This window comes from Anguilla rostrata, chromosome 3, assembly GCF_018555375.3.
Source record: "Anguilla rostrata isolate EN2019 chromosome 3, ASM1855537v3, whole genome shotgun sequence".
Lineage (NCBI taxonomy): Eukaryota > Metazoa > Chordata > Actinopteri > Anguilliformes > Anguillidae > Anguilla > Anguilla rostrata.
In genome coordinates this window covers 4,584,283-4,607,681 of record NC_057935.1, presented here as the reverse complement: position 1 = coordinate 4,607,681, position 23,399 = coordinate 4,584,283, and the positions used below count along the sequence as shown (strand labels likewise).

The 23,399-nt window shown below is 49.2% G+C and overlaps 1 protein-coding gene across 1 annotated transcript in view; it reads left to right on the top strand.

The window, feature by feature from the left end:
• Nucleotides 1-23,399, top strand: part of fgf11a (fibroblast growth factor 11a) — a 59,288-nt gene that overhangs the window by 28,111 nt on the left and 7,778 nt on the right. The window contains exon 3 of the mRNA XM_064325601.1: nucleotides 9,698-9,801. Coding sequence (XP_064181671.1) covers nucleotides 9,698-9,801 — 104 coding nt within the window. The remainder of the gene's footprint in view (nucleotides 1-9,697; nucleotides 9,802-23,399) is intronic.

Genomic DNA, 23,399 nt, shown 5'->3' with positions numbered 1-23,399 from the left:
TTATGATTCCATTGTGACATCACGCTTGCTCGATTTAAGTCATTGTGACAAAGCTGCTTCTTTTGGTTGTAGGCAAGTTTGTATTGATTCTTGCTCTGAGGAATGGGGATTTTAGCCAGGTGTACATTTATGTGTAATGATTGTGTGATGACTGAAAGGTGTGTTGAGAGGTGTGACTTACAGCTCATTATCTGCTGCATGTGTGTGTGTGTGTGTGTGCGTGTGCATAAGTGCCTGTTGTAAACACTCTCTCTCTGTGAGACAGAACCCCTATTAAGCTCTATCTAATGTCTGATGATGCCATTTGCTCTGATTCGGGCCAGAGACTCCAGTCACATGGTCACATATAGGGGGGGGGGGGGGGGGGGGGGTAATTATGCACGTTACTGCAGATTATGTATAATTATGCACGTTACTGCAGATTATGTAAAAAAAAAAAAAAAGACCCAAAAAGGCCAATTCAGCAGCCAAGGAGATTAATAATTAAGAAGAGAACAAGAGTTAAAGACCCAGAGCTCCACTGTGAGAGGGGAAGGAGCTGGACCTCCAGGACACACACTCACACACATACGCACACACGCACACACACACACACACATACACACACTCACACACAACTTGCAGTGTCTGTGTCTCTCACTCAGATTTCAATTTTAAATTACAAGCTGCTTTATTGACATGACATGCATGGTGTTGCCAAAGCAAGAGTCACAAAGAACAACAGTGAAAAAATGAAAAGTCAACTCTACAACTAACATACACGTATTATACACACATTCAACATAAACAACAACATGCACATACTGACATATCTGTGCCACATAATGTACGGTGTGTACATAATTAGCTGCAGATGTTGGCAGTCATTATTACATTACATTATAGGTATTTAGCTGACGCTCTTATCCAGAGCGACTTACAACAGAGTAACCAAACTCAGGATCAAGTCCGCTTAAGTCCATTGAACAACATGTAGATAAAAAGCCTTTACTATGATGCATACAATAAGGAAAAACAAGATAGTCTGAACAAAATTATTTTTTTTTTTTTTTTTTTTTTAGTTATGGGAGGGGGTTTAGGGAAGAGGAGAGAGGTACACAGAGAAGAGGTGCGTCTTGAGTTTCCGTTTGAAGGTGCTCAGACACTCTGCTGTTCTGACCTCCACTGGAAGATCGTTCCACCATCGTGGGGCCAGAACTGCAAAGAGTCGAGACCTTGTTGCTGCTCGTGTAGGGGGAGGAATCAGCCGCCCTGTAGTAGCCGATCGGAGCGATCTGGCCGGCTTGTAGGGTCTGATCATCTTCTGCAGATAACCAGGAGCTGACCCCTTGACTGCTTGGAAAGCAAGCACCAGTGTCTTAAACCGGATGCGAGCTTGCACTGGTAGCCAGTGGAGGGAGATGAGGAGGGGAGTGACGTGGGAGTCACGAGGGAGGTTGTAAACCAGACGTGCTGCTGCATTCTGGATGAGCTGAAGGGGTCTGGTGGCTGATGCTGGGAGGCCAGCCAGGAGGGAGTTGCAGTAGTCCAGACGTGACAGTATCATGGCCTGGACCAGGAGCTGTGTGGAATAATTGGTGAGGAGTGGTCTTATTCTGCGGATATTGTACAGGATGAACCTGCACGACCGGGTGGTTGCCGCGATATTCTCAGAGAGTGACAGCCTGTTGTCGAGCACAACTCCAAGATTTCGGGCACTCTGTGAAGGGTGTAGGGGAGTGTCTCCTAAAGAAATGGGGAGATGAGAAGTGGGAGAGGTAAGAGAAGGAATATGGAGAAGTTCCGTTTTGTTTGTGTTGAGCTTGAGCTGGTGTTTGGTCATCCAGCTCTGGATGTCACTCAGGCAGGCGGATATGCGATCGGAGACCTGAGTGTCTGTGGGAGAGAAAGAGTAGAAAAGTTGAATATCATCTGCATAGAGATGATATGACATGCCATGGGCGGCAATAACAGGGCCAAGGGACCTAGTATACAGAGAAAAGAGGAGGGGACCAAGGACAGAGCCCTGAGGGACCCCAGTTGTGAGGGGACGAGGAGCTGATAGTGCACCGGCCCAGGCAACCTGGAAGGAGCGGCCGGAGAGATAGGACGCAATCCAGTTGAGGGCTGGTCCGCAAATTCCCAATTTTGTCAGGGAAGACAGAAGTGTAGGATGGTCAACGGTGTCGAAGGCAGCTGAGAGGTCAAGAAGAATTAGGACAGATGAACGGGATGCTGCGTGTGCTGCGTGGAGAGACTCAGTGACGGAGAGCAGGGCAGTCTCCGTCGAGTGACCGGGTCTGAAACCAGACTGCTGAGGGTCTTGGAGGTTATGTTTAGAAAGAAAAGAGGAAAGTTGGTTAGACGCAGCACGTTCGAGAGTTTTAGATAGGAATGGAAGAAGGGATACCGGTCTGTAGTTTTGGGTGAGGCAGGGGTCCAGTGTTGGTTTCTTCAGAATGGGGGTGATGTGGGCTCTTTTGAAAGATGACGGGAAGGTGCCAGAAGTCAGGGAGGAGTTAATCAGGTGGGCGATGAAGGGGATGATCTCTGGTGAGATCAGCTGGAGGAGGGTAGAGGGGAGGGGATCAAGGGCACAGGTGGTGGGACGGTGGGAGAGCAAGAGTTGGGAGACATCAGGGAGAGAGAGTGGGGAGAAGGTGGAGAATGTGGGGAGGGTCATAGAGGGGATGGGGGGAGGGAAGGGTGGGGAGTCGGGAGGGTCAAGGGAGCTGCGGATGAGTGTGACAATGACAGGTTCCGACATACAGCTCAGCCAGTGGGGCTCTCTCTCTCTCTCTCTCTCTCTCTCTCTCGTACACGAGTTGACTGGTACCTAAGGAAGACAATTTTAATTAAAGGTGTTTTTAAATTCAATTCTCTCTCTCTCTCTCTCCCTCCCCCCCTCTCTCTCTCTCTCTCTCTCCCTCACTCTCCCTCACCTCTCTCTCTCACTCTCCCTCGCTTCTCTCCCACGCCTCTCTCTCTCTCTCTCTCTCTCTCTCTCTCTCACTCCCCCCAACCCCCGTGATAATTAAGTAGAAAGCCCGGCTGTGGTGCAGGGCCGTGAGGTTGGACCTGGGCCAGGCATGTAACCCACTGCGGTTGGGCACCGCTGCCAGTTAATTGCCCGGTTTACTAAGGGTGCCCCGTGGTATAGATCCCGGTGGGCCAGCGGTGGGGGGCGGGGGCGGGGGGCGGGGGGACGGGGGCGCTGGGCCTGCATCGGGCCGACACGGGCCCGACGCCGGGCCGACTGCCCCCAGGAGGCGTGCGACAGACCGTGTTCTGTTCCAGCGTGTTAGCGCGTTAGCGCGTTAGCACGTTAGCACGTTAGCGCATTAGGCGGATTGCAGCCTTCCCTGAATCTGAAGCGTGTTGAGTCACGGCGCGCCGGTCCCAAGCGGGAGGTGACTGCCACTCAGCGGGCTCCCAGCTTCTCTCGCTCTTTCTCTCTTTATCTCTCTCTCTCTCTCTCTCTCTCTCTCTCTCCATCCCTCTCTCCCCTCTCTGTAATTTGAGGAAGGCAGGAGGGTAATAACATGATGATGATAATGACTGCATTGAGTCAGTGTCTCAGTGTCAGAACTCATTTACATACCCCATCACTCACACACACACACACCCACACACATGCGCACACACACACGCATACACACACATCACACACACACTCATACATACACACACATACACATGCATTCACACACACACACACACACATGCACACACTCTCTCTCTCTCACACACACACACGCATGCACTCTCTCACAAGTGGGGGTGTCACACGTGAGAGTGGGGCGGCAGTATCTCAGTGTCGGGGTATCATTTCTGACAGGTGCGCTATCACATCAGTGTTTAACAAAGACAGGGATCGTCTCCCGGACGACCAGCTCACCGTGGTAACAGTGAGAGACGCAGACACCTGACAGCTGGAGGGGGAGACAGAGGGAGGCGACAGCGGGTCTTCGGTTCCAGGACACACAGATGGGCAGAGGGAGGCTGAGAGAGAGACAGAGAGAAAGAAGGGCACAGAGAGAAGTCTGGGAGACACAGAGAAGGAGAGAAAGCGGGAAGGAGAAAGGAGGATGGAGAGAGAGGGAAAAATAAGGAGAGGAGAAGGTGGGCGAAGTTTTCGTCAGGGTGGAGAAATTGGCTTCAGTTTCGGGGGTTTTCCGTACACGCGATGCCGTATTCTGCGCCTTTTATCCCCGCTAATTACAGGGCCCCCCCCACACCCCCCCCCCGCGATGGGAACGTTCATTAATCTCCTTCAGCCCCAGAGATCCTGCCTTTCCCCTCTCCTTCTGCCTGCTATGCTGAAAAAGGAAGGATTACAGCAAACCCGAGAGATGCACCGAGCGAGGGATGGCACTGCCTCACTGAAAGAGAGAGAGGAGAGAAGAGAGAGAGAGGGATGGCACTGCCTCACTGAAAGAGAGAGGGAGAGAGAGAGAGATGGCACTGCCTCACTGAAAGAGAGAGAGAGGGAGAGAGGGATGGAGGGATGAGGAACAGGGAGAAGAAGAGTGTTAGGAAGATGGGGTGGGGCAGGACAGATTCGGGGAAAGGGTGGATAGAGTGAGGGAGAGAGGGAGGTATAGTAATGGAGAGGAGATGGCTGAGGGGCAGAGAGAGAGGTATAAAGAGGGAGAGGGGGGAGCGAGAGACAGATTTGAGGGAAAGAGGGATCAGAAGAAGAGAGAAAGAGGGGAAAGAGTGAGGGAGAGAGGGAGGTATTGGGCAGAGAGAGGGAATTATAGAGAGGGAGGGAGGAGCGAGAGACAGATTTAGGGGAAAGAGGGATCAGAAAAAGAGTGACAGAGGGGACAGAGTGAGGGAGGTATAGAGAGGAAGGGGAGGGGGGATGGAGCGAGAGACAGATTTTTGGAGAATGGAAGGTGGGGGGAGTTAGAGAGAGAGAGTGATGGATGGATGGCAGGGATGCCATGTCCTCTCCTGAACTCCCCCCTCCTCGGTCCGTCAGCGGGAGCGTGTCTGCGGATGAAAACAAGCTGTAGTCTGTCACGCCCAGGCGGGGCGGGCGCCTCTGAGCATCGCCATGGAGACGGCAAATGACTGACAGCCGAGCCCGTAGGAGAAACCCCCCCAGTTTTCCGTTGGAAAGTCACGTGACCGCGCTGCGGTAAATTCTCCCGTCTCCCCCGAAACCTGTTAGAAAGTTATGCTGAACTCGCACAGTGCACAATGCCCCGATCAGTCGATCAATCAGACAGGCCGGCAGCTGATCAATCAGGTGTGTACGTACCCATTTACACCGCAGGGGAACTGTGGAAATGCACTTCCCACAGGACAGTCAGCTGTGATCCAAAAGAACAAGAGCAATATTCATCTTTCTGAATGTATGGATGTGTTTAAAATGAATGTCGAGCATTTCTAAAAAATGAATATTTAAAACTTGTTCTTTCGAGCTGAGCAGAATGGAAATATAAACCCTAGTGATGTATTGACCTATCCCACTGTTTGCATTGTGTCTAGGATTGACGTGATCAATTTTTGTTGTGCTCACGAAGATTTATGATGTTTCACGGCATTTCTTTAGTTCTTCTTAACTGTGTGAAATTTTTTCTAGATTAATTTGTGTGAAGATTATTGATTTATTCAACTTGAAATGGCACTGAGGCCTCTACACAGGGTCTTTGTTATTTTTATTTTTTTAATTAAAAAATAACAAGGTTATTCAATAAGGTTTTCAGTTTGAAGGATCTCTTAAAATAGCAGTTAGAGGTGATGGAATGTTCACGTGTTTGAATTAAATTCTTAGCAGTTGAAGTTCAAAGGCACTGTACATGTTCACAATCCCCCTTTGGCCTGGTTCAATTGCAGAGGGCAGTATCTTTTTCAGTCATCTTACATGTATATTTAGGTGTGCTGTGAAGCCTACTTGAATTGACTAGTTGCAGTAAGCCGTTGTTATTTGAGTTAAATGGGTGCCTTGCATTGTCCCAAGGGCCTTTTTACAGTATTTGGGGTGACTTGAAGGTCAGGTTTTGGGGGTAGACAGGGAGACATTGCTAGAACAGCGAGTATGCTTGTGAGAGTTGTCGTTTGACATTTTATGCGAGACTAGGTGGCCCAGCAGTGTTTTTTCCCCCCCCCAAAGTTGAACGGAAACCAACACCAACCGCCCAACTGATTAGTTGCTAGTGTCGTACAAACTGTCTGTCGGTTGGTTTTCAGGCTGTGAGATTTTCCAGCCTTACCCCGTCTAGCTTTCCCATCAGAGCAGCGCTGCGTTTACGTGATTAATGGTGACATTTACTTAACAAGATGGATTTTGCAATTGCATCTGTAATTTCTGCATTGTTTAAAAATTCCATCTCTGGTCGGAGTTCTTCATCGAGCCGTTGCGCGAATGGAATAAATATACTGTCTCTAAGATCACTTAATTTACTGATTCCAGTGTTGCTCCGAGCTTGACAGTTAATCACCTTTGGATTTATAGTAAAAGCTTTCTCTGTAATGGTTGGCTCCAGCAAGAAGAGGCGATATAAAAATCATTTGTCACGTCTTTCTCGTTTTAAATTCTGTGCCTCTGTGCCTCAGCGTTTCACTGTTTGAATAAAGGTACAGTTTAGTATAAATAAGTCCTAAAAAGCTGTTTTTCACTCAATATTGCATCAGTTTGTGTACAGGAAACCAGGCCCTGAGAGTAACTCCATTATGGCAGTTATTTCTGTCCTTTCTGTCCTGCTTAAATAAAAATAAACTGCACCTATCCTGATGTTAAAGGGAAATGACCACAAGCAAAATTAGCCACTTTAATTGTGGTTAACCAGACACATTAAAGCTTGTGGTGATTAAGAATCTACAGCCTACAACTGTAAAGCCTAGAACTTAATGTGATGGCAGTGTTTACAGTTGGGATCCTCAGGGGCAGTTAAAGATTTCTCCTTGCTCAGTAGTCACAAAAAGAAATAACATTGAGTTTCATATTTTCATTTTCTCAGTCGATGAATGCTATTAGAGGTACACATTCTCATTTTCATTTTATATGACTGAGTATTGGAGGCACTATTAAAAAACAATGCCGCTGCTCCACACTGCTGCTCTGACCACTGCTCTACACTGCTGCTCTGACCACTGCTCCTCCACACTGCTGCTCTGATCACTGCTCCACACTGCTGCTCTGACCACTGCTCCACACTGCTGCTCTGACCACTGCTCCACACTGCTGCTCTGACCACTGCTCCACACTGCTGCACTGACCACTGCTCCACACTGCTGCTCTGATCACTGCTCCACACTGCTGCTCTGACCACTGACCTGTGTTCCACTCTGGGAGATGTCGAAGAAGCTTTCCTTTTTTTTTGGCAAACTTATTCTGCACTGCAGTGAACAGAGAGTTAAACCCCTTGCTCCCCTTGCTCTTCCTCTCAGAAGACGATGCAGTAGAATCACACCCCTCCTCCTCCTGCTCCTCCTCCTCCTCCTACTCCTCCTATTTCACTTCTCAGCTTCTCTTTCATTTATTTATTGTTCAAATGATCTCAAGGCACAAATTGACTCGCAAAATTGATTCGGCAAAGCCTCTCTCTCTTTCTCTCTCCCTCGTCTCTCTTTCTTTTTCACTCCCTCTCTCTTGTCCTCTCTTCCCCTCTCTCCTCCCCATCCCTCATTCTCTCACTCGGAAATCTTTAATTAATGTGATGTAGCCTCTCTGTGTTGATTAGAACGTTTGGAGAGGGAGTGGAGACAAACAGACCTTTTTTTTCGTGGCGGGGGCTGTGTAGGCCGGACGATGGGAAAGGACCCTGATTGAAGGAGAAACGAGACTGGACGATCATACTCAGTAATAGACTCCCCCCCCTCCCCCCCCCCACCTCCACTTTCATGAATTATTAAAACTAACATTAATGAACATAAGTGAGCAATAAAACACTCTCTCAACCTTGCAGATCTTGGCTGTGATCTTATTACGGGCTTCCCCAAGATTCTGCCTTGTTCCTGGGAGTAAAATTAGGGCGGTTGGATGAATTTCGATAGGCGTCTCCATAGGCGGGGCTACAGAAGCGCTAACGGCTCAGCGCTAATGGTTTAGCGGTAATGGCTCAGTGGTAACAGCTCAGCACTAACGGGTCAGCGGTAAAGGCTCAGCGCTAATGGCTCAGGGGTAAAGGCTCAGCGCTAACAGCTCAGCGCTAAATGCTCAGTGCTAACGGCTCAGTGCTAACAACTCAGCGGTAACGGCTCAGCGCTAATGCTGCTCAGCACTAAAGGCTCAGCGCTAACGGCTCCGTGCTAACGGCTCAGCGCTGACGGCTCAGGGCTAACGGCTCAGCGGTAACGGCTCAGCGCTAATGCAGCTCAGCACTAAAGGCTCAGCGCTAACGGCTCCGTGCTAACGGCTCAGCGCTGACGGCTCAGGGCTAACGGCTCAGCGCTAATGCAGCTCAGCGCTAACGGCTCCATGCTAACGGCTCAGCGCTAATGCAGCTCAGCACTAAAGGCTCAGCGCTAACGGCTGCGTGCTAACGGCTCAGCGCTAATGCAGCTCAGGGCTAACGGCTCGCGATACATCATATCTCACGCCCGTCACTTCCCGCCATTGTTTTGGGTTCTCGTACGGGGGAGGAACCGCCGATCGCGGTGCGGCAGGAACTTTACGAGGCGGCTGTCCCAACGAATATTTCACCCGCCGATGAACGCGTGGGCCGCTCACGGCGTTGTCACGGCGATGATGGCGGGAACCCTTATGATTCACGACGCGCCGCATGCTCTGCATACCTCTGCCTCCCCTCCACACTACAAACCCCATCTTACAGCACCGTGCGGCCACTGGGCAGCCAATCAAAACCGGCCTGACGGTGAAGGACAGGATGTAATATAAGTACAGGAGAGCAGGTACCAGGCCTACACAGGAAATAGGTCAAAGGGACCTTCGACTTTTCTGTGCTTACCTTGGTGCCATATTCACCGTTTTGTTTGACATAAAGAAAGGTTATCTGTACGGTTTTGAAATAGTTTTGAAATAATACATTTTACACAGGGAATATGGGTCAGTGAGTGGTTCTTGACCAGGCTGAATGATTCACTCAGCAAATATTTTTGGACCTTGTTTTTGTCAATTTCAAGGAAATTGCATTGAAGAGATTCTGCGTTTCTGTTTCATGCTCACTGTGGCGTGCTAACCAGAGACCTGAATGGGTGAAGAGAAAATTAGTGGTGATTAGAGGGATTAAAGGTGAAGGATTTGTTCAATAAAAATTTTATTTTTATTTTTTGGGACGGCTACCCGAATCGCTTGGAGCTGTGAGTTTTCCTCCTCTGGACCTGAGTTCACTTTAGAAACAGACAGAACATCTGCTACTCCACTAGTGTTTGAAGTATGAAGATGTTCCAAAAATGAACCAGTTTGGGGGGGGGGTTGAAGGCTGCGGGGACCTCACTCTGAACATTGTGAGGGGACCTTCTGCCATTTTGAGGGGACCTGCTGTCATGTGTAGGCTAATGTATTTCAGCAGTTCAAAGTTCTTGCCTTAACCCCTTTCATTGTAGTTCACACTCAAACGTAGCTAGTTAGCAAGTTTTTCCTTTAACCGAGAGAAAAAGGTCCTTTGTTTTTGTCTTCTTTTGTTGTTACACGTATCCAAAAGCAGAAAAGCATTCGTGTTTTTTTGGTGTTCCTGCTCACATGGTGGGGGAAGGTTTGCCCTGACGCCACCTGTCTCCCTCTCTCCCCGGTCTCCTCCGGCAGTGCAGTTCAACCTGATCCCCGTGGGCCTGCGGATCGTGGCCATCCAGAGCACCAAGACCAGCCTGTACATCGCCATGAACAGCGACGGCTACGTGTACACCTCCGTAAGTCACAGACACCCCCCTGCCCCCCCTCCCCCCCTTCCCCCTCCACCCTGAGCCCTCTACATCGCCATGAACAGCGACGGCTACGTGTACACCTCCGTAAGTCACAGACACCCCCAAACCCCCCCTTCCCCCCCCTCCACCCTGAGCCCTCTACATCGCCATGAACAGCGACGGCTACGTGTACACCTCCGTAAGTCACAGACACCCCCCTAACCCCCCTTCCCCCCTGCCCCCCTTCCCCTCCACCCTGAGCCCTCTACATCGCCATGAACAGCGACGGCTACGTGTACACCTCCGTAAGTCACAGACACCCCCCTGCCCCCCCCCCACCCTGAGCCCTCTACATCGCCATGAACAGCGACGGCTACGTGTACACCTCCGTAAGTCTCACACACACCCCCCTGCCCCCCCTTCCCCCCCCCCCCCCACCCTGAGCCCTCTACATCGCCATGAACAGCGACGGCTACCTGTACACCTCCGTAAGTCACAGACACCCCCCTAACCCCCCCTCCCCCCCACCCTGAGCCCTGTACATCGCCATGAACAGCGACGGCTACGTGTACACCTCCGTAAGTCACAGACACCCCCCTGACCCCCCTGCCCCCCCTCCACCCAGAGCCCTCTACATCGCCATGAACAGCGACGGCTACGTGTACACCCTCCGTAAGTCCAGACACCCCTAACCCCCCCCTCCCCTCACCGGCCCTCTACTCGCCATGACAGCGACGCACGTTACACCTGTAATCACAGACACGCCTGCCCGCCTTTCCCCCCACCCTGAGCCTCTACATCGCCATGAACAGCGACGGCTACGTGTACACCTCCGTAAGTCACAGACACCCCCTAACCCCCCTCCCCCCACCCTGAGCCCTCTACATCGCCATGAACAGCGACGGCTACGTGTACACCTCCGTAAGTCACAGACACCCCCTGCCCCTGCCCCACTCCCCCCACCCTGAGCCCTCTACATCGCCATGAACAGCGACGGCTACGTGTACACCTCCGTAAGTCACAGACACCCCCCTGCCCCCCTTCCCCCCCCCTCCACCCTGAGCCCTCTACATCGCCATGAACAGCGACGGCTACGTGTACACCTCCGTAAGTCTTCACACACACCCCCTGCCCCCCTTCCCCCCCCACCCTGAGCCCTCTACATCGCCATGAACAGCGACGGCTACGTGTACACCTCCGTAAGTCACAGACACCCCTGCCCCCTGCCCCCCCTCCCCCCCCACCCTGAGCCCTCTACATCGCCATGAACAGCGACGGCTACGTGTACACCTCCGTAAGTCACAGACACCCCCTGCCCCCCTTCCCCCCCCCCACCCTGAGCCCTCTACATCGCCATGAACAGCGACGGCTACGTGTACACCTCCGTAAGTCTACACACACCCCCCTGCCCCCCTTCCCCCCCCCACCCTGAGCCCTCTACATCGCCATGACAGCAACGGCTACGTGTACACCTCCGTAAGTCACAGACACCCCCCTCCCCCCCCCTGGCCTCCATCGCCATGACACACGGCTACCTGCACCTCCGTAGTACGAACCCCTCCCCCACCTGACCCTACATCGCCATGAACAGCGACGGCTACGTGTACACCTCCGTAAGTCTCACACACACCCCCCTGCCCCCCTTCCCCCCCCACCCTGAGCCCTCTACATCGCCATGAACAGCGACGGCTACGTGTACACCTCGTAAGTCACAGACACCCCCTGCCCCCCTTGCCCCCCCTGACCCTCTACACGCCATGACAGCGCCTCTGTACACTCCGTAGTCCAGACACCAAAACCCCCCCCACCGCTACCCTCTACATCGCATGAACACGAGCTACGTGACACCCCGTAAGTCCAGCACCCCCTCTTCCCCCACCATGAGCCAGCCAATCATCTCTGTGATCCACTTAGCATCAGCCAATTAGCCACGATCATCATGCTTGCGATTAGGGTGATTGGGATATCATTTAGAATAGGATTATAATGTTGATTGTTTTGGTTGTTGTCACAATTAATTGTTAATTGTAATTGGTAGTGGAAATATGCTGTTAAAACAACATGTTTGGAAACCCCCAAAAAGTGGTGCGGACTAAATTGCCATCGCATCAAGGGCCTTAAAACACAGCATTTAAGGCGTTTCAAAACTCCTGCTCAGTTGATTGAAAAGGCTCCTTGGGACTTTGAAACACCAGCGACATTTCGCCCTGAAATATTGTTGAATATCCTTCTCAAACTATGCCGGATATTAAGGGTTGAAATGCTATTTTAAGAGTATAACGCAATTTTATTTTATTCGGAAAAAAGCATTGTGTGTGCAGAAAGATAAACCTCACTGAGTTTAAATGAAAAAAAAAAGCACTGAACACATTAAAAAGAGGTCAATTGTCCCATAGTGATGCATATTGGGACAGTATGCATATTTCGAGCCTTGGCAGGTACAGCCTTGGCTCCCATTCATCACATATGGAATTTCGTGACTGCGAGGATTGCCTTTTCTAGTGTTTGGAAGCCAACACCCTCCTAACACCATTTCTTTCTTTCTTTTACCAGTCTCAAAATCTTGTGTCTCAAGACACAAATTTGGCGCATTGAAGCATTTCGTTTTAATAGTGAATTAGCAGTGAATAATAGCCAAATAGGCGAAGTTGTAAAGTAACTGGACAGCAAATGTAAGCAATATTATATGAAATTAAGTTTATGACACTAGTCCTTATAGTGTGTGTGTGTGTGTGTGCGTGTGTGTATGCGCATAAGCGTGTGTGTGTGTGTGTGAGTCAGTATGTATGTCAGTGGGCACATGAGTTAGTGACTGAGTGATTGGCAGGGGTGAGGGTGAGCATAGGTGAATATAAGCACGTGATTGGTGTACATCGCTCCATTGTTCTTCTGTTAGCGCATTATTCCATTGTGATGTAACAATAGAATGTGACCTTGTGTGTGAGTGTAGTTCAGTGCAATAAATGATCAGGCGCAGGGTGTATTCAGGGTGTATGTATGATCAGGAGCAGGCTGTATGTATGTATGATCAGGAGCAGGCTGTATGTATGTATGATCAGGAGCAGGATGTATTCAGGGTGTATGTATGATTAAGAGCAGGATGTATTCAGGGTGTATGAATGATCAGGAGCAGGATGTATTCAGGGTGTGTGTATGATCAAGAGCAGGGTGTGTGTATGATCAAGAGCAGGATGTATTCAGGGTGTATGAATGATCAGGAGCAGGATGTATTCAGGGTGTGTGTATGATCAAGAGCAGGGTGTGTGTATGATCAGGAGCAGGATGTATTCAGGGTGTATGTATGATTAAGAGCAGGATGTATTCAGGGTGTATGTATGATCAGGAGAAGGATGTATTCAGGCTGTATGTATGATTAAGAGCAGGATGTATTCAGGGTGTATGAATGATCAGGAGCAGGATGTATTCAGGGTGTATGAATGATCAGGCGCAGGATGTATTCAGGGTGTATGAATGATCAGGGGCAGGATGTATTCAGGGTGTATGTATGATCAGGAGCAGGATGTATTCAGGGTGTATGAATGATCAGGAGCAGGATGTATTCAGGGTGTATGAATGATCAGGAGCAGGATGTATTCAGGGTGTATGAATGATCAGGAGCAGGATGTATTCAGGATGTATGTATGATCAGTAGCAGGATGTATTCAGGGTGTATGTATGATCAGGAGCAGGATGTATTCAGGGTGTATGAATGATCAGGGCAGGATGTATTCAGGGTGTATGTATGAGCAGGAGCAGGATGTATTCAGGGTGTATGAATGATCAGGGGCAGGATGTATTCAGGGTGTATGAATGATCAGGGGCAGGATGTATTCAGGGTGTATGAATGATCAGGGGCAGGATGTATTCAGGGTGTATGTATGATCAGGAGCAGGATGTATTCAGGGTGTATGTATGATCAGGAGCAGGATGTATTCAGGGTGTATGTATGATCAGGAGCAGGATGTATTCAGGGTGTATGAATGATCAGGGGCAGGATGTATTCAGGGTGTATGTATGATCAGGAGCAGGATGTATTCAGGGTGTATGAATGATCAGGGGCAGGATGTATTCAGGGTGTATGAATGATCAGGGGCAGGATGTATTCAGGGTGTATGAATGATCAGGGCAGGATGTATCAGGTGTATGTATGAGCAGGAGCGGATTGATCAGGGTGTAGATGATAGGAGCAGGCTGTGTGTTGTGCTTATCCCTATCAGCAGATCGCAGTGTGGAAATTGTATCAGAACAGTGCTCCTCGGGGCGAGCGGCGATTAGAATGCATGCGGAGAAAAGAGAGAGAATCTTTCTTGTAAAACATATTCCCTGTGAAGTGAGAAGTGGACGGGTTTCCCTTCTGAAGTAGATCCCTGAGTGCACTTCAGAGCAGACGTGCTGCTCAGGAGCCTGGCACAGATTTAGTGCATGGCACCGTTCTGCACCCAGTCCTGCGGGTGTGACAGGAGTGTAGCTCTCCTACTCTACAGCACGCACACACACACCCTCACACACACACTGGCACGCACGTACCCTCACACGCACACACACACATGCACACACCCTCACACACACACCGGCACGCACATACCCTCACACGTACACACACACCCTCACACACACACTGGCACGCACACATACGCATGCACACACACACACATTCACACACATGCACACACACATACATGCACACATGCACACACACACACATGCGCACACGCACCCACACTGGCACACACACATACCCACACACACACACACACATGCATGCGCACACATACTTTCCTAGCTAAAGAAGAGGTGACCCATTTTCAAAGGGATATGTCCACTAAAAAAAAAAAGAAATTAAACTAACTGTGGGTCAAAATCAGCCGGGGACATTTCCTTCTGACGAAGGAATCGTCCGTCGTTACTTGTGAGGTTTCTCTGACACTTACTGTTTATTGCTGCGAGTGTGTCTGAGGACAGACCCAGAAATAGACGTTCCTGTCGTGATTGACTCGAGGCCATAGATGTGCTGGGAAGTAGAGCAGGCCTCTGCAGCTGGAAGCTAGCGCTCAAAATCTGACCGGCGCTAGCTAGCTGACAATGAGCTCGCTCAAACTGCTAGCGTCCTCGCTCGGGTCAGGCCTGTGCGCAGACAGGCACAAATCAGCAGCAAGAGCGGTTATAAACGCAGTTGTCGAGCCCAAAGGTGTGTGTGTGTGCGTGTGTGTGTGCGTGTGTGTGTGTTGCTGTGCGCAAGTGTGCGATGTGGTGTGTTGGCCTTGTCGTTATATCTACGGCGCTGCTGACAATAAGGCTTGTGTCAGTGCCTTGTGATGAGAGTGCAACTCAGCAGTCGGCTATGATGGTTTCAGTCCACGTGTGTGCTTGTGTGTGTGTGTGTGTGTGCACGTGTGTGTGCGCGCGCGTGTGTGTGCGCGTGTGAGTGTGTTTGTGAGTGTGTGTGTGTGTGTGTGTGTGCGTGTGAGTGTGTGTGTGTGCGTGTGAGACAGGGCCTCTCAGATCGAGTCTGTGCTTTGCTCAAAGAGACCCAGCTCTTGACACAGGCAGGCGCTGGACTCTGGAGATCTGACGGGGGGACTTGTTGATTCATGTTTGCGAGCTGCACCCCCTGGAAGGGATTGATACGACGAGGGGTTTGGATCAGCCAGTCCCAGAGCACACACACACACGCGACCGCGCTCGCAGGCGCATCCGAAAAAAACTGGCTCCGTGTCAATAATTCATCCATCATCACAGCAGACAAAAGCCCTCCCACTCCCCACAGAGACGCCGACGTTTCTCTTTTAGTCGTTTGGTCTTCTCGCGTCTCCATTTTCTCACCGTTTACAGCGCGGAAAACCGAGGATACCAACGTTTATATTCACAACGGCAAGCGGCGAATATCTCGAACACAGAAAATAAAAAAGAAAATAAAAAAGGCAGTTTTCTTTATAACTGAGTTAGTGACTGAGTGATTTGGCAGGGGTGAGTGGGAGCATAGGTGAACATAAGCGCGTGATTGGTGTACATCGCTCCATTGTTCCACCATGAGTGCACTATTCCATTGTGATGTAACAATGGAATGTGGCCCTGCGTGTGACTGTAGTTCAGTGCGGTGAAGGATCAGGAGCAGCAGCAAGCGGTAAATATCTCGAACACAGAAAATAAAAAAGGCAGTTTACTTCAGAGCTGAGTTGAGTTGAGCGTAGAATAGAGTTGTCAGTTTGAAACTGTGTAGCAGTAAGGGCATTTCAGTGCCTGCCTGTCTATGATCTACGACGGGGGTGGCACTAGCTTGTTACACGTTCGACTGTGAGGCAGTATGAGAAACAGGAGAGTCAAAATAAGAGCAAGGCACAGGAAAAGAGTGAGTCCATTTTAAAGATACGACACATTTCAACGTCAACTCTGATTTAAAACTACGTATCTGTTTTTTTTTTTTTAATCAGACAATACCCAGTGTTACTTGTCAACATTCTTTCAACACAGTTTTATATGACTTTGGCCTACGTTAGTGTCTATGTTTTGGTTCTCAGGGGGGGCCCCCCATAACTGCTCATATGGGTGCACCACACCGACGTCACCCCCCCCCCCCCCCATTAATTCCGCCTCTGATCTATGGGTTTGCAGTTCTTTCATGAATTTGGTGTGGAACAGTTTCTCCTGGAATTAAGTCCTTAAACTCAAGAAAGATGATTGTGAATAAAGTCAACAAAACCGCTAGGTCTGTCCCAATTTTTTAAATTTTTTTTTAGGTGTTCTCTCTCCCAGTGAGCCGGAATGTAGACGTCTAGATGGGTGGAAATCTAGGTAGAACCGCTTTTTTTTTTTTTTTTTTTTACATAAACAGACCAACCTGTCCCTGATATGTCAGTAGCGGTGGCCCGATCGTAATAAAAACAGAAGACTCGACCTCCATTTCCTCTCACCGCACACGTACGCTAACGCGGTGGTGTCGTAGCGTCGCGATGACGCTGCAGAAATGCAACATCGCCGTTACCCAGGGAGCAAAGGCCCGAGTCTAGACGTCTTGAGGGACGGAAATCTGGGTTGAGAGACATTTTTGACATAAACAGACTAGGTTAACCCCAATATAGCGCAGGTTTTACCCAGAGGTTTGGTTGAGAGAAATTGCCAAGGATCAGGAGGCAGGTTCCTTCAGGACAGGAAGTTGCTGAGTAGCCTGACGACGTGACTTTGGCACGATCGGAGGCAGAGACAGGAAGTGACAGCGCGTGAGACGGAACACCCAGCCAATGGGCGGCCTGTCTGCCACGTTCCTCTTCTCCATCTGCTGCTTGCTCTTTCCACCTCCTTTTGTCTCTATGGCACCTCTGTCTCTCTTTATCTTATTCTGTCCCTCTCGCTTTTTCTTTCCAGCACGTATCTCTCTCTCTCTCTCTCTCTCTCTCTCTCTCTCTCTCGCACACTCCAGTCTCAGTTTGTCTTTTTTGGCAGCTTTTTTGTTATTTTTTTATCTCTGTCCCTCCCTCTCTGCTCTCTCACACCCTGCTTTCTTTTTTCTATACCTTTCTCTCTCTCTCTCTCTCTCTCTCGATCTCCCTCTCCCCCTCCCCTCTCCCTCTCTGTCCCCCTCCCTCTCTTTCTCTCTCTCCCTCGTCTCCCCTGCTCCCTCTTTCTTCCTCTCTCTCCTCACTGCGTCTGGGTGCAGGTGGGGGGGGGGGCCCCCGGGGAGCTGCAGGGATTGGGGGGGGGGGGAACTCCTTGGCATGCGGCCCCCGCTACCTATGGACAACTCCCCGAAAAATTGCCTTTTGATATAAATAGTGCTCCATTCCGTCCCGACCCAATTTATTGGCCGTGCGTTCCGGAGAAAACCCTCCCGGGTGGAGGGGGAGGGAAAACGGAGGTGGGGAGAGAGGGTGAGTGTGAAAACGCGAGATGAAGAATGAAAGTGAAGTGAAAAGGAATCGGACGCTGTGTGAGCTGGGACGTAACTGGGTCAGGCTGTGATCTGGCACTCGCCCCCGATACGTTAGACTGGACTCCAGACTCTTCATTGGAAGTGGCAGAGTCTGGAGGGCTTGTGTGCATTGATCAGGATACAGTATCTGCAGCTGCGTGTGTGTGTGTGTGTGTGTGTGAGAGAGAGAGAGAGTGTGTGAGTGTGTGTGTATGTTTGAGTTAGTGTGTGTGTGTGCGTGTGTGAGTGTGTGAGTGTCTGTGTGTGGAAGAGAGAAAGCGAGAGACAGAAACCTAAAATTTGTGTGTGTGTGTGACCGAGAGAGAGAGAATGTGTGTGTGTGTGTGCGCGTGTGCGTGTGTGTGTTTGAGTGTGTGTGTAGGTACATATGTATTTTTGTATTTGAGTGTATGTCTGCACAAGCTATGTGCATGTCTTTGTACGCATGTGTTAATATGCAGATAAAGATTATAATACATCCCTTATAACACATAAACACTGGGGTCCTTTCTTTTCGCTGTGTCACTGTAGTCCCACTTAAAGAAATAAGACCAGCTCTCCCTGGACAAAAACCAGAATCTCTCATTTCTGTCATGTCTCCTCAGGGTCACATACAGAACATGTGGGATGTGCATTCATGGATAATTCCTCGCCATGCAGAATAATTAGCTCATGGAAGACTTGGAAAACGCATTCTTGGTTTTCATATTCAGGGAAATTTACGACTGAGATATGTATTACAAATCTAATCTATTACAAACCTTCTGTTCTGTTTGTACCTGAAATATGTTACACGTTGTTTGTGTAATGAGGATTTGTTTCACCTTGTATGTTAATATATTCTAATTTACACTTGGAAATAATGCCCAGCTGTAGCTTACTGAAGATGGAAGCATGCCTGGTGACAAATAGAGAAGTTGTGTACGAGTGAAATGAGTGCATATATTTGTTTGTGTTAGTGTGTGTGAGTGTATATGTGTGTGTGTGTGCGCGCGTGCGTGTGTGTGTGTGTGTTTGAGTTTGCGTGTGTGTGTGTGTGTGCGTGTGTGCGCGTGCGTGTGTGTTTGAGTTTGCGTGTGTGTGTGTGTGAGTGTATATATGTGTATATGTGTGTGAGTTTGTGTGTGTGAGAGTGTGTGTGAGTGTGTGTTTGTGCGTGTGTGTGCGCGTGCGTGTGTGTTTGAGTTTGCGTGTGTGTGTGTGTGTGTGTGTGTGTGTGTGTGAGTGTATATATGTGTATATGTGTGTGTGCGAGTGTATATGTGTGTGTGAGTGTGTGGAGTGTGTGTGTTTGTGTGTGTTGTGAGTGTATTGTGTGTGTTGTGTGTTTGAGTTCGTGCGTTGTGGTGTTGTTTTGTGTTTCGTGCTTGTGTGTTATTGTGTGTAGTGTGTGTGTGTGCTGTGCTCGTGTGTGTTTGATTGGTGTGTGTGTGGTGAGTTGTGTTGTGCTGTGCTCGTTGCGCATGTGTGTGTGGTTCTCTGTTGTGCTGTGCCTCTCTCTTCTCTCTTCGTATCTGCTTCTGCTCTCTACCTCGGCTGTGCCCCTCTCTCTCGGTGGCCCTCTCTAATGAATGGTTCCCAGCTCACTGCTCTTGTCGTCCTTTAAAAATGGCCCCTCTGTCTGCCGGGGCCTCATTGAGATGCAGGGCGGCGCCGCCTGTGAGATAGGGATCACCTCAGGTCACGTGATCCTCTGAGGGAGCGGGGGAGGCAGGGGGGGGGGGGGGGAGGCGAGGAGGAGGAGGAGGAGAGAGGATTCCACCTCCCGTTAAATATGCCGCAGCCCGCAGGAGAACTACTGCAATGTGACAACACGCCCTCCTCTGTGTGTATATAAATATATATATATATATACAGACTCAGTATCAGACCTGGGCCAAAATCAAAAAGTTATTTTTAAAACTTAATTATGGAAATTTCAAATCGTCCAAACGGCTGAAACATTCATATAAATATGCTAAAAACAAAGTAAATGTTTATTTCAATATTCATCATATTATATATATATATATATATAATATTGTTTTATAATTAAAACTACATATCACAGAGTGTATGTTATTAGAGAGTATTTGATATGAATATGAATAAGCCAAAATGTATTAAATTAAAAATTAAATTGATTAAGTGGTTTCCCAGCAGTTAATTGGCGTAATACTGTAGCTCGATGCCTGAGGAGGACTCCAGACGAAGTAAACAAGAACAAGCCTCAAACCTCTTTCCAGTTCCAGATAATAACTTAACAGCTTTATGCTAATATTCTGTTTATATTTGTCCAGTGCATTGCAACTCTACTTTATCAGTATTTAAATATTTACTCTCAAATAATGTTGTTTTATGAGTTACTTCCTGCGATCATTATTCAATTACATCCCTCATAAATGGTATCATTTTTTATTGCAGTGGCTTTTGGATATTTGTATTTCTTTTTTTTAAAAGTAATAACTGCCTTTCGCAAACAGTATTTAAGGCTACATTTTGACTATATGAATAAATATAAACTGGAAGTGTTTTCTTTGGACATATTTGGATGGAGGGTGTCTCCGGGTTAAATAATGGCCCCAATTTTTTTATTTTTTTTTACCAGAACCCTGAAGTAGAGGAGGCGTCTAAGCAATTCATAAATCTCACTTACCTGATCATGAAAATGCATAGGCTGCTGGTCTTCAGAGTAAGCTGTGAAATAAATCAGTTTCACTTTAAAGCAAGTATCTGGGCTTCTTTTTCAGAGAGGCAGCTGAAGCTCAGTGCCCACCTGTGCCAGGGCAAGATTTGGCACGGCGCAGCGGTCACGCGTGTTCCTTAACGGCACACCTGGCAGGTCCAGGCCTACGTTTTTGGTGCCCCCCCCCCAAATAAGAATGATGTTGTGGCCCCCCAAAGTGCTTCAACATATTTTTAAAAAATGAAAAAGTTGAATTGTGTGGCCCAGCAGTTGTTGTGGCCCTAAAGGACTGCATAGAATGTTTATGCCAGAGGCTGGCTCTACACGTGTGGCACTGGAGGTGGCAGATTCAGGGCTGTGATTGGAGGGGAGGGTTTGGAGACCCACCCCCCTGGCACCGGCTCCGCCCCAAGCCTCCAGAAACAGGGAATTTGACTTGACTGGTGAGATAATCAGTACTGGGCCAGTGATCAGAAGGCTGTTAGCTTGATTCCCAAGTGTGACGCGCAGACACACACAACCACGTGCACACACACACACACACGTACACACATACACACACGTACACACACACACACACACACACGTACACACACACACACACACGTACGCACACGTACACACACACGCACACACACACATACACACACACACACACACACCAGTTTCCTCGACCTTGTGAAGGTTCAGTGGCTCATGATGGTGGCTGCTGCCCTTCTCTGCTCTCTGTTATTGGAACACCCCCCTCACACAACCTTCCGTACCCCACAGCTGGGAAATGGGTACTTTTTCTCCCGAATCAGCACTTTTCCCATCTCTCTCTTTCTCTACCCCATCTCTCTTTCTGCTTCTTTCTCTTTCTCACTCTCTCTTTATCTTCTTCTGCTCTTTTTCTTGCTCTCTCTTCTCCTCTCTCCCTTTCTCATTCCCTCTCTCTCTTGCTGCCTTTCTTTCTCATTCCCCCTTTTTTTTACCAACCCTCACCCTCTCTTCCTCCCTTTTTCCCACCCACGCTGTTTCTCTTTCTCCTTCACTTTCCCCCCTCCCTCTCTCTTTCTTCCCTCTCTCTCTCTTGCTGTTTTTTCTCTCTCTCCTTTCTTTTTCCCACCCTCACTCTCTCTTTCTTCCTCTCCCCCGCTCTCTCTCTCTCTCTCCATCTTTGGCTGACCTAGCAGCAAAGGCACAGAGACACACGTGGTGAGGTATGGAGTTGGGGGGAGGAGTGCGGGATTCAGAGGGGGCGGAGTTGGGGGAGTTCTTGTTCCCTCTGGAAATTCCCCAAACCCTCAGCAGGGTCTGGCAGTCAAGGTTACCTGCAGAGGACACGTCTCCCCTGTCCCCTCTGGCCGCCTCCTGGGCCCAGGAAACACAGAGGATATTCCAGCCTGCATGTTACAGACGACACACACACACACGCGCGCACACACACACACACACACACACAGACATCCACACACACACGCACATGCACACACACAGACATCCACACACACACGCACATGCACACACACACCACACACACACACACACACACACATGCACACGCATACACACACACTCACACACCTGGTGGCATAGACGGGCATTTCAATGATGTCATTGCGCAGTTTGTAGTTGCATTGCGAGTGTCCAAATGGGTTCACCTTATTTGTTCTTAAACAATGTGTGAAGCACCTTAGGATGCTTGCTCTGGGAAGGCGCTAGATAAATATACATTTAATTCATGAATTCATTCCTTCATTTGTTTATTCGTTCATTCGTTCATTCGTTCACTGCACAGGAGGAGTGCCAGTTTGCAATAAGAGTCGCATGGAGTCTGTAGTGGAACTCTGTTTCTTTAACTGGGTTTTCTTTCTTGTTTCTTTGCTAAATAAAACCTTGTGGAAATGAGGGCGAGCTCTCTCCGTTCTCCTCTCATTAAGAGCGCCTCATTGCCGCGAGAGACGGAAAGTGGGCCTCTTTTTCTCCATCTCGAGGGCATCCCGGAGGTGCACCTTTTTTGCGGGTCCCCTCGTCTCTCTCTGACTCTCTGTCTCTCTCTCTCCCTCTCTCTCTACCTCCCTGTCTGCTCTCTCTCTCTCTCTCTCTCTCCCATTCTCTAACTCTCTCTTCCTCTCTTTCTACCTCCCTGTCTGCTCTCTCTCTCTCTCTCCCTCTCCTTTTCTCCCTCTCTCTCTCTACCTCCCTGTCTGCTCTCTCTCTCTCTCCCTCTCTCTCGCGCTGCGAATCACCTTGTGATGGAGATGCGTTCTGGCGTGCGGGTAGATGGGATTTAGATAAATGTTTACGTTGCGCATAATTATTGCCATTACCGCGTTGGCTATGCCGCGCGAATGTAAATAAACACTTGTGAAGTGGCGGTATGACGGATTGAGATGGCGGTACGTCTGCGTGGGGCTGTGTGGTTGGGGGGGGGGGTATGCGTGATGCCGGTGTATTTATGGGGAGGCAAATTATCAGTGAGGGGTGAGGCTGGCAGCGGTGAAAATGCCACACTTGAATCTGGTGTGCCCACTCTCACAGGATGGCGTTTGCAGGCTAGCGGACTCTCAAAACTCAAAATCCCAGCATGCCGCTGTGTCTGCTGGATTCTGAGGTGTTCCTGCACTTGGGCACGTAGTTTAAGTCACTGATTGGCTAGGGGAGTCTGTGCACTTTGTTTCCAAGGCCTAAAGTTGTAGCTGGTTTGAAAGGATAAAACAGAAACCTGCAGACACTGCGGCCCTCCAGGACTGGAGTTTAAGACCCGTGGTATACAGGGTGCAAATTACAAGGGCGGAGTGGGGGGGGGGGGGAGGGGAGGGTGTGACCCCCCCTAATTGAGACTTGATCCCCCCCTAAAGTTTCGATGTATCATCCTACAATTTGTACTGTTTGTATACTGCAGGATAGAACAATAGGGTAGTGACATGGTGATTAAATACTGTGCAGGCATGCAAGGAGGCATGAATTAATAGACTTTGTTTGAGTATTTTAAATGTCGTGTACCTTTCATTTGGTGTTAGCAACTCAACAAAGTGGAAAATCTCTCTC